Source organism: Anabrus simplex, chromosome 1, assembly GCF_040414725.1.
Source record: "Anabrus simplex isolate iqAnaSimp1 chromosome 1, ASM4041472v1, whole genome shotgun sequence".
Classification (NCBI taxonomy): domain Eukaryota; kingdom Metazoa; phylum Arthropoda; class Insecta; order Orthoptera; family Tettigoniidae; genus Anabrus; species Anabrus simplex.
This window is the reverse complement of record NC_090265.1, coordinates 620,400,512-620,412,752: the sequence shown is the minus strand read 5'-3', so window position 1 is coordinate 620,412,752 and position 12,241 is coordinate 620,400,512. Positions and strand designations below refer to the sequence as shown.

At 39.1% G+C, this 12,241-nt stretch overlaps 1 protein-coding gene across 1 annotated transcript in view; it reads left to right on the top strand.

Moving 5' to 3' along the window:
* Positions 1 to 12,241, top strand: part of LOC136871126 (keratin-associated protein 19-2) — a 31,136-nt gene that overhangs the window by 7,089 nt on the left and 11,806 nt on the right. Inside the window, exon 2 of the mRNA XM_067144961.2 lies at positions 7,977 to 8,085. Within this exon, the coding sequence (XP_067001062.2) occupies positions 7,977 to 8,085 (109 nt within the window). The remainder of the gene's footprint in view (positions 1 to 7,976; positions 8,086 to 12,241) is intronic.

Below are 12,241 nucleotides of genomic sequence, written 5' to 3'. Positions count from 1 at the left end.
ATTAGTGTACTATATGAAGCAAAATGTGAAAACTGGACTACAATTCTATTCAAGTGTCCGATATGAATAATTAATGTTATGAAAATCAGAATGCACGAAATAGACCATCTTAGAAATAACAGCATTGGAAAATGATCAAATGATTAAATATATCCTCGTCTTCCTTACTATATCACTTTATTGTATGTGCACCTAATTTATAGTCCGACCCGTTGGCTTAATGATCAGCGTACTGGCCTTCGGCTCAGAGCGTCCTGGGTTCGATTTCCAGCCGGGTCGAGGATTTTAATCGTCATTGGTTAATTCCAAAGGCTTGGGGTCTGGGTGTTTATACTGTCCCCAACATCCCTGCAACTCACACACCACACATAACACTATCCTCCACCACAATAACACGCAGTTACCTACACATGGCAGATGTCGCCTACCCTCATCGGAGGGTCTGCCTTACAATGGCTGCACTCGGCTAGAAATAGCCACACGAGATTATTATTATTACCTAATTTATAAAAGTGATCACTTCACCTTTATGTGTTTGAATATCCGTTAAATATTTCAAGAGTAAATCCCAACATTCTACATGAATTTTCAGAGGCATGACGTCATCAGTTCATTTTTCGGCTCTATTGTACCAAATTTCCCAATCAACGATTATTACCTTCCTAGGACGAGGGTAGTGGCTCTGGTGTTCTGAGGTGGTGGGTTCATTCCTGGCTCAGTCCAGTGGTGATTTGAAATTGCTAAAATTCGCCAGCCTCACGTTGGTAGATTTGCCAGGGCGTAAAAGAACTCCAGAATTCCAGGGACTCCGACAATTGTAAACGTAGTTAAAAGCCAGAAAACTATTATTATTATTATTATTATTATTATTATTATTATTATTATTATTATTATTATTATTATTATTATTATCATTATTATTATTATTCCCTTCCTCTAATACTGCTATTAGTTTCATGTCTTTCACCTTTCACCGGGCGAGTTGGCCATGCGTTTATGGGTGCACAGCTGTGAGCTTGCATCCGGGATATAGTGGGTTCGAACCCCACTGTCGGCAGCCCTGAAGATCGGTTTCCGTGGTTTCCCATTTTCACACCAGGAAAATGCTGGGGATGTACCTTAATTAAGTCCAGGGCCGCTTCCTTCTCACTCCTAGGCCTTTCCCATCGCATCGTCAATATAAGACCTGTCCGTGTCGGTGTGACGTAAACCAAATTGTAAAAAATTGTAAACTTTCATCTTTCACTCTTTGTAACAATCTAAGTAATAGCAGAGATCGTCGAATTTCTCCTTCACATCACTGGAACACACATCGAGTTCAACTCCTTAAAAGTTTCAATGTTAAGCAATTACCTACTTATTACAATATGAACATCATAATTATGTAGCTTGAAAGCCGAGTGAATTAGTCACTGCCTTCTCATCCAGGATTTATGTCAGTTTTTTGAAATTATATGTCTCCTCCCTGACATTCGAAATCCACGTAAAATTAAATGTCCCGGGGCTGTTATATTCATATCAAGAGTCAAGTAAACCGTTAAGCTCACTTGCTCACTCGTGTATGCTTTATTTTCTACTATATAATTCATATATTCTTCTTCTTCTTCTTCTTCTTCTTCTTCTTGTGCCGTCTCGCGTTCCTCACACAGCCTGTGTTCCTGCGTTTTGCGAGGGTTAATATTTCAAATGATTTACTGTGTCTTCGCGTTCATGACGTGATCTACCCATAGCACATTAAACATTCTGTGATAAATCTACACAAAGATCTTGACGAAGTCTTTAGTGTCCATCTTTCGACACAATAATGCAGTACTTGGAACACAACACTTCACAATACGCGAACAATTTTTTAATCGGAGGTCACTTTTGCTCACAATATTTTAGGCTTTAAGAACACACTCCTTGCGGTGTTAGTTCTGGTTTTGATTTCTACATACGGGCCATTTCTGTGTTAACGAGCATCGTAGATACTAGCGAGGGAGCAAAAAAGACTGTCCCAGAAAATATTTAGATTAGGGCTGACGGGGGATTGACCATTGTTAAGGAACAACATAGAAGAACCTGGAAGTGGCCACCGTTGACGAAAATGCAGCGCTATGCTCGATTTATCAAACCGTGAGACACGCGTAGAAATAGCTGTAGGATTATTGCAGTACATAAGTTGCTCCGTCCTGCTGAAAATATCCATACAGTTGTTCATCTATTGTGAGTTGATACACATATTGGATTAAACCGTGTCTGGGCATACCAGTTAGGATTAACAGTTTGGTGAAAGAATCGTGTTACGATGAGGACACCAGACATTGCGTACCACACACCAAACTTGAGATTATGCAACGGATTTTCTTCCTACTGATGAGGATTTTCTGATGCATAATGCCGTGTGTTTTGTGAGTTCATATATCCTGACAGGCCTCATTTGAAGACTAAAATACTGAGGATTCAAAAGTCCTGATTCCACTTCAATCAGAAAAAATGGCGTATGGCTTTTAGTGCCGGGATTGCCCGAGGACAAATTCGGCTCGCCAGATGCAGGTCTTTTGATTCGACTCCCGTAGGCGACCTGCGCGTCGTGATGAGGATGAAATGATGATGAAGACGACACATACACCCAGCCCCAGTGCCAGCGGAATTAACCAATTATGGTTAAAATTCCTGACCCTGCCGGGAACCGAACCCGGGACTCCTGTGGCCAAAGGCCAGCACGCTAACCATTTAGCCATGGAGCCGGACACTTCAATCAGAAACAACCGGCAACACGAAGGTTCATTTGGACGTTTTAACGCATGCGCAAAAATAAATTTGTAAGGATAGAGATGCAAGTCCTTTTCGATAAAATTTCGACACAACGAGCTCTTAATTCCCAATTGCAGAGAAAAATGGTGTTGTGATTTCGTCGGACTTCGTTCCAGGCATTCCTTCAGTCGAGTAATGGAGTACCGATAATGCTTTATGGTGTTCGAACTCGCAGACATTTGACGTGTGACAACAACCGATTGACGCACCGAAATCAGGGTTTCCAGCATTTCCTGTGATGGGAAGTTTTTCCATTCATTTACAAGAGTCAAATGCGCGCCAGTCTTATAAATATTTTCTGGGCCAGTTTTATTGTGCACACCCTGTACAATTGTGACAATGCATAGTATATTTTGCGTCTGTAACCTTATTGGGTGTGAGGAAGGATCAGGGGCGCACTCACCTATCAATGTTTCTAGTAAATCATCACGGAAGTATAAAATATGGATCGTGATGTGACTTGCGACCTGGCTGGTAGCCAGTGCCTCGACGTTTTCAGGCTTAGAGGTGTGAAGAGGTTTACCGACCAAGAAGCGGTGGGAATCAGGCCTCACTTGGAAGGCATGCGAATGGTGAACACATTTTAAATTAAAACAAAACCCCTGTCACAAGACAAGGGTGGTAGCCAACCCTATTAGGGATATAGGTGGATCGGCCTCCTAATTAGTTCCTCTCTTTTTACAACTCATTTCATGTCGCCCAAACACAAATAGGTCTTATGGCAACAATGGGATAGGAAAGGGAAGAATTCGGTCGTGGGCTTAATTAAGGTACAGTCTGGTGTGAAAATGGGGAACTACGGAAAACCAAAACCATCTTCAGAATTGCCGATAGTGGGGTCGAACCCACTATCTCCCGAAGACATTAATCAGCTCATATTAACAATATTTCGTTTGTCTATTTTTTAGATGTAAGCGGGGTTTAAGCTAAAACTCAAGATCAAAATTGTCAACCATTAGACGGATTTTCTCTTTCGGATTTTATTGGAAAAATAAGATCCAACACATGGTATTTCAGGTTATGGTGTACAAATGGTGTCGACAAATCGCCAATGAATTTTTCAACACGGAGTCCGCTATGGTCTGGATAATGGTGGCTGGGATTTTGTTTATTCTTAGGGAGCTCAGTGTCTCCTTAGGAATCATCCCTCTGGTGCCAATCATAAGCCCAGTGACTTCCCATTTTGTAACATCGTACTTCCTTCCGATATCCTGAGTTTGTGGTTCATATATGACCTTTTTCTCCTCACATACTAATCGATGTTGCTGTTCGTTTTCCTGGAATTTTATAGTGGGATCAATCACCTTCCCATACCTTTCGCTCGGTCGATGGAAGCATTAACAGCTCGTCTTGTGGTCCATTTGTGGAGAGATGGATAGATAAGGAATGGGTGAGCCCTGCCTTCGCAGGGCTTCACACGTAGGTCTGTGAAGACCCTTTGTGTCCCTTAAACGGGTTTGCCTAGTCCAGCCCTATTGCTCCTATAAAGGATACCAGTGTCCGGATGTTGGCATTCCTGATGTCTTCCAGGCTCAGAAATGTGAGCCAAGATATCGATGTGTAGTGCTTGCAAGAGCCTCGCACTGGCACAACACATGGCGGAGGTCCCTTCCTGCCTACCGCATCTTCTATACATCGGATCCTGACTGATTTTCATGATGTGCAGGTGTCTCTGTAAGGTATTGTGGCCTGTCAACTGTCCAACTACCATTCGCATTCTGGTCCTATTCAAATTCATCAGGACCGTTTTATAACTTTGGCTAGGCCCTTTGATAAGTTCACGTGCCTGCCTTAACCATTTTTGAAAAGACAACATACTTCATAGGTCTTCTTTCTTTCTTCTATTTTCTATTTAAGAGGGTGTTTAACACCACATCGACCATTTCAAAACGAAATCTTAGTTCCTCACTACACTCATTTGTTTTAAGAAAATTAACGTTTTCTGGCATAAGAACTGTTTGTTAAAACCTAATTCTTTGAGGAATTTGGAAAACAAATGAGGAATAGTTTCTTTAACTACTGTCAGTACTTCTTTGATAGTTAATTCAGACAACTGGTACTTATCTTTGTAATATGGAAGTGTAGGTGAGTAGATCTGCAGCCTTCAGCTCCTATTCATAAAGGTTTTCTAATGGCACGGTGCGATCGATAATCGTTCTAGTCATGGTCGTCGGTGAGGTTGCAATACAGCAAATGTTTCTAGTAACTGCTATAGCATACTTAAGAATCATATGATGTCCGAGGCATCTCATGTCATTGAAGTCTTTAACAGAAGCCGTCTATTAACAAGGGAACGTCAAAACGTGTGTGTAAGTTTCAGCTATATACCATAATCACCATGAGCAAGTTTATATTTCAATTACATGGATAATATTTTTCATTCACAAAATACATTTACCATTCATGAAGCTATGTTCTTGAATCATTGTATAACGTGAGCTTGGAGGCTATTGTGACTATAACTCAATACTTGTACTTATTCTGAGAAATGCATATATGCTAAAGATGTAGGGTGGTAGGATAAGAGAAAATTTGAAACCATCTTCAGATCTAGCTATATTTCTCTGATAATTACGCATTCGATTGTATGCAGACGAACAACATAATAAAGTAATATTGATTTTCAGAAAATGTACCGCTAAGAATAAAAGAATTGAGACTCTACATGATATCTCATATATTCTTGGGGGTGAAGCTACTGCATTCAGAGAGCCCAATTTTAACTTTTTCTGTTAATATTAACAGTTATATTTTTGAAATTCTTGAGGAGTTAGATATAAATAGATGGTTACGTGGACGAATATTATCCATGAAATTTCATTGTAATTTTTCTCCTAAATGGTGGATAATAATAACTTTCACGCAAAGTAATAAAATCCATTACTACTAGACAACTATACATACGTACCTTACGGCGGCTATTTCGTTGTAGAAACGACTCTCTTCTGTGGCTTTATCATGCCGTCTTTTGTTTCCTTTCTGAGGTCCAGGGCTAGCACCAACGAAATAAAGTGCTATTCAAAATTAGAACTGGGAAAGATATTCATGTTAATGTGGTTATGGGACGCGTTTCAGCAGCTGCCAAGATCCTATGTCACCAAGCACTGTGCGGTCCAATTCATCGTGCCGTCCTTTGTTTTTTACTCGAGTTCCAGGGATAGAATCGACGAATGGGATTGCTATGGCTGCGAATGTTCAATATATTTGTCCATTATGACTAGCGGGGGAAGTTCTAACGGGAAAATGGTGGTCAAAATTATATCGTAAGTAATACAAAAATGATTTTTGTCGATAGAAAAATAGCATGTTGCCTGAACCAATAATTATTTTAATTAATGGGCTACGGGCACAAATCAACAATTCACCCCACCAAGTAACATCAAGCAAATCAAAGCAAAGAAATTCAAAGAAGTGAGCAGAGACTTCACACACAGAAGTGTTACATGAACAAAATGCATATTGAAGCCCTGTGACGAAATAGAATTCAGGGTCGTAATGTAGCAAAGTATGTATATATATATCTAGTATTACGGGTATTTATCAATTTAATGATAATTTTACTGTTGATTTGGGTAAAAGCAATTAACTTCCATTTAGGACAAAAATTATAATGACATTTCATGGAAATGATTCGTTCACGTACGTTACCAAATAGATTTCAGCTAAGTGATCTTTGAGTTTGATGTGATGTGGGGAGAACTCAGGAAATGAAAGACAATACTAAACAATAATTCTTTCTCGATACGAACATTCCCATCATTCATCTCACTATGAAGTAATTAAAAAGTAAATATCTGGAACTACATGCGAAATAAATATTGTTGGTAAATATTGTTACCTTGGTATGGTAATAGGATAACTAAAGATGGCAGAAGTAATCAGGTCTCTTTTAAGAAAAGACGTTTGCTTAATTAAAACGTAGGAATTCTGAAGACGAAGAGGTGGAGGGGAAAATCATTGTAAAATAAATTAAGAGACTCAGAATCTGATTGATGAAAGGATAATAATTAGTTGAAATTAAACCAGAAGAAGTGATTGATTGCTCATTGAATTTTCTCCAGAGATACCAACACCTAGCAGACAATGTGGAGGGTAGTTTCTGGATGATTCCGAGGTCTGTCTAGTTCGGTGTTTCCAGTATTTTAATTAACCTCGGAGTGGACAGAGACGCATAAGGTTTTCTTCCAAGTTTCCTACCATTTTTCTTTCTACTTATGTTCTTTCTTTAACAGGTTATTTATATTTTTTCTCTTACTAACCTGCTAGCGTTTTTTCCTCAAATAACTTTTATGTGTGTTGGAAAACTGATTGTCTGAACTCATGACACTTATAAAATTCATGAAATATTACGTTTAAATATCTCATTTATGATGACAATTTTATTAATTCCTAACGGAACATTTTAGATTCATTCCATTCATCTCTTGGCATCTCAATAACATTTTTGTAAATTACTCTGTTGTTGACAGCTTCGGTCTAATTTTGCTCATATGAGGAGGTGATCCTTATCTTCAACTGTTTGCATATCGTGCCGGTGATATTAAGAAGTATTCGATGTAGATTTGCAGCAAGATATTCATGTCATGTAATATTACTAAAATTCACTATTCTGTCCTTCATTTACTTTTTGTGATTTCCCAAGTAGAGCCGATATTTTGCCTTTGTTTTCTGTTGATAAATTGCGATGGTACCCTGGTTGTATTCTTGTTATGCTTTGAAATTGACAAGTCTCTTGACGATCTCAAAGTTTAGTGGTGTTGATGTTGTCTGAAATGTGATGATAGTGCATATTGTTTTAAGGGGAAGTGAAACTAGGCAACCATTCCATGTTTCCAAGAAAGTCAGCGGTTTCATTTCAAATCATGAGAGGGTACCAACTGGAACACCATCATCTTGTATATTTTTAAAAGAAATGATCAATCGCTTCTTCTACTCTTCGTGTTACAGGTTGTTTGTTCAACGCAATTGTATACATTCTAACTTCGCAATCCACTGGGAAGGCGGTCTTCTCGAAAGCAAATCGTCTGAAGAGAAGTTGTTCACACGTCACTGCAATCGCTGATGATGATTTTGTTTTAGGTTATATTTTGGTTTTGAGAACCTGTACCAAAATATTTATTCATAAGATATACATTAATGTGAATCCTCATGTATAACCTAAACTCTGTAATTTCAAACAGCTGATGCTGGTGATATGCGCCATGGTACCGTACGTAGCAGCGCAGAAGGGTGAATTACGCAGCACGAGCAGCTCCGAGAGAGATTTGCAAGTTGCTGGATCCAGCCCAGGTATGTACGGTAGAGAGATTCTACCTTTAGGAACACACATAAAACTTTTCAGACAGTCCAGTGGAACGACATCTGTATGAACTGAATATTATTAGCACGGAGTTATTTCAAGATATTCACTAAAGCTAGTGATGATTGGAATGATTGTAACGAATTTGGTTGATGTATAGAGATGTAACAGAAAAGCTACTGTAGCAGTATGTTTTCTAAGAAAATGTATTTTGAGGTCTGAACTCCAAAGAAGTAATCAAATCGCAAAATTTAAATCAGCCAATTAATTTGAAAAATAATCAACTCCTGAAAATTTCAATTTATTATATTTCGTTATTGTAAACTTTGGAGACTGCATTCACACAATAAACCATTAGGATATAGTTAAAATAACTTCTGAAAATTAAAGAAACACTAAATCAAAACTCATCAAATTAATCTAAAATGAATCACCGGCTTACAATTTCAGAAACTGTATATATTTCGAAAGGAATTCTTACATTTCGTCATCGAATTGAAGATATCAGCATTTGCTTGGTGTGAAAATGGTAAACCATGGAAAACCATCTTCAGGGCTGCCGACAGTGGGGCTCGAACCCGTTATCTACCAGATGCAAGCCCACAGCTGCGCTCCCATTTTAAGCCGGTGATTAATTTTCGATTTAATTGAGTAAGTTTAGTTTTGGGGTTTGATTACTTCTTTGGAGTTCGATGATGATGATGGTGTTTGTTGTTTAAAGGGTCCTAACATCTAAGGGCATCGGCCCCTCTTTGGAGTTTTTTAACTATACGTTCATAGTTTACATGGTTTGCAGTACGTATTAGATGTGCGGTACTTTCGAACTTTACAATTATACAAAGTAGAACAAATTTATAATATTTTTATTTGTTTTTTACGTCCCACTAACTACTTCTACGGTTTTCTGAGACGCCGAGGTGCTGGAATTTAGTCCAGAAGGAGTTATTTTACGTGCCAGTAAATCTACCGACATGAGGCTGACGTATTTGAGCACCTTCAAATATTACCGGACTTTTTTCTTAAGTTGCGTTACGTCGCACCGACACAGATAGGCCTTATGGCAACGATGGGACAGGAAAAGGCTAGGAGTGGGAAGGAAGCAGCCGTGGACTTAATCAAGGTACAGCCCCAGCATTTGCCTGGTGTAAAAATAGGAAACCACGGAAAACTATTTTCAGGGCTGCCGACAGTGGGGTTCGAACCCAGTATCTCCCGAATACTGGATACTGCCTGCACTTACGCGATTGCAGCTATCGAGCTGGGTATATTACCGGACTGAGCCTGGATCGAACGTGCCAAGTTGCGGTCAGAAGGCCAGCGTCTCAACCGTCTGAGCCACTCAGCCCGGCAATTTTTTCTGTCATGGAGATATAGGCGATACGAGCGATTTCCGGGTGGCAGATTACAGCATTGTACACATAATACCGTTTATCTTAGCTGCCTCTGTGTATCAGTGGGAGAGTTTCGGCCTCCGGATCATAATATAGCGGGTTCAAACCCGGCAGAGGTAGTCGGATTTTTGAAGGGCGGAGAAAAGTCCATTCGACACTCCATGTCGTACGATGTAAAAGAACTCTGATGGCACATTTGGAGTTTTCCCGACAAAATTAATTAAATCTCAGCCATAGACGCCCAAGAGAGTTTCGGTTTACTCGGTCTGCCATTTAGTGGGCCTAGAGTAAAACGGAACGTCGAAATTGACGAGCAGACAGCCAGATGGCGTCAACTTGAAATGTCTGCATACGATAGCTGAGGCCATACGATTATTATTATTATTATTATTATTATTATTATTATTATTATTATTATTATTATTATTATTATTATTATTATTATTACCGTTTATCTTATCGTGATTTGATCCGGGTGAGAAACGACCAATCATCGTCGACATTATCGATCACGTCCATACAATGGTCATTTGATTGTCAAAATGGTCTTGCGTCAGGACGCGTGGTTCACATTGACGGATAATAAGGGATATGTTCAGGTCATCAGCAAAAAGTTTATGACACAGGCCGTGCCGTGCGTAAACCTCCTAAACTACTGCTACAAGATCGTCAGTCGTTGGCAAGTACCAACGATGCAAAGTAGGTTCATTTAGGCTTGGTCGTGGCTGCCCAGTACGCACACTGTCATACAACTGCGCAAAGCATTGGTATTAATAAACACACCACTACGACTCAAGACGTTGTCTCACCGAGCTCGATAGCTGCAGTCGCTTAAGTGCGGCCAGTATCCAGTATTCGGGAGATAGTGGGTTCGAACCCCACTGTCGGCAGCCCTGAAAATGGTTTTCCGTGGTTGTCCATTTTCACACCAGGCAAATGCTGGGGCCACGGCCACGGCCGCTTCCTTCCCACTCCTAGTCCTTTCCTGTCCCATCGTCGCCATAAGACCTATCTGTGTCGGTGCGACGTAAAGCAAAAAAAAAAAATCTCGCTTTCCTACGATCACATTCAACTGCACTTCACAACAGACATTGTATGGACACAACTGGCACTGCAACATTACCATCTCGTGTTGTAACCTATCCCCTATAGTGCATCCCAGCGACACACTGTGGGGGGCGCGCAGCCGTGAGCTTGCATTCGGGAGATAGTGGGTTCGAACCCCATTGTCGACAGCAGTGAAGATGGTTTTCCGTGGTTTCCCCATTTCAACACCAAGAAAATGCTTAGGATGTACCTTAATTAAGTACCACGGTCGCTTCCTTTCCACTCATAACCCCTCCTATTACATCGTCGCCATAAGACCTACAGTATCTGTGTCGGGGGACGTAAACAACTGGTTAAAAAATAACATACTCTGCGGCCAATCCACTACTCTTCACGACTGAACTATATTTATATGAACGACTTTATATCCATACTAAGCAACTTAACAAGTTTCGGTGTTTTGATGACGAATATGAAAATGGCTAATAATGGATAATGGCTAACGCCGTCCAACAAATTTATGTACATTACCTGCAAAGTCCGTAGAAAATATTTACGAAAGCTTCCCTTAGCAGACTCACTGTAATAGTGAATGTTACTTCTACATTGGACTGAGAATCCAATTCATTTCATCATATAATGTAAATTACAAACATCAAATACTGAATTTCAGCTCAAGTGTTATTAATTAATCTACCAACACGTATTCCATTCCAGGCTGGATATGAAACACCGCCAGAAGAGCTCTTTAGATTAAAGCCGCAGATTTACTGTCCGCTTTTCATTTGATGAAACACTTCAGGAGTCGACTTACAGTGTGTGTACCAGAATAGAGCTCTCCAAGATTCCATCATATTCTATGTTCATCAAAGTTATTATTATTTTTCCATTTTTGCATTGAATACGCGTGCATTCAAAAGAAAAATTCGTGATTACTGATTTGTTCTGATGATCGGAATGTGTTTGCCTATCAAAGTTGCAGCCAAGAAAATTTTATTTTGGTCCACCATATAAGAACAAATATTACACTGAACTGGCAATATCAACAAAATGTCCAAGTAATTGGTGATATTTAGGAGCTCGGAGCACCATTCCTTCTGTATTTGTGAACGTATGTTCACTGGGAATTCCACACTCCACCATTCAGGAAGTTTCAAGAATTGCCCGAAATGGATCGTACATAATTTGCGACATCATTTGCAGGATTACGATTTTGACTTTTTTTGAATTTTTTTTACGGTTCTAATGTTTTATACTTTCTTTCATAAGTCAATAATTTTATAATTTGTTTTCTAGTTTTTTTGTTTTGTTCTTTGGATTCTGGACGTATATTATTCCATCGTTCATGGCAGAACGTATTTATCTTTGTAGCTGTGTAGATTTCATTTTTACAAATTTTAAAATTCAATTTGTATTGTATAATTTTAATAAAATGTTGTAAGATTTGTCAGTCTTAGGAATCTCGTAATTTAAGAAATCAAGATAAATCGAAAATATATATCTCTTTAAAGAACTCTTAATCTTTTTAAAAGACAACGAATGTTTAAGAAAGTAGTTTGCAGGGAGAGTATTAAACATTTCTTTGCTGTAAATACTTTCATACAAATGCACTGCTTCTGTTCACAACATATTTTGAAAGTGTTAAAACTAAAATGAATGCCATTCTATGAACAATATTAAACAAATACTGTTGTTAAATTTTCCTGAA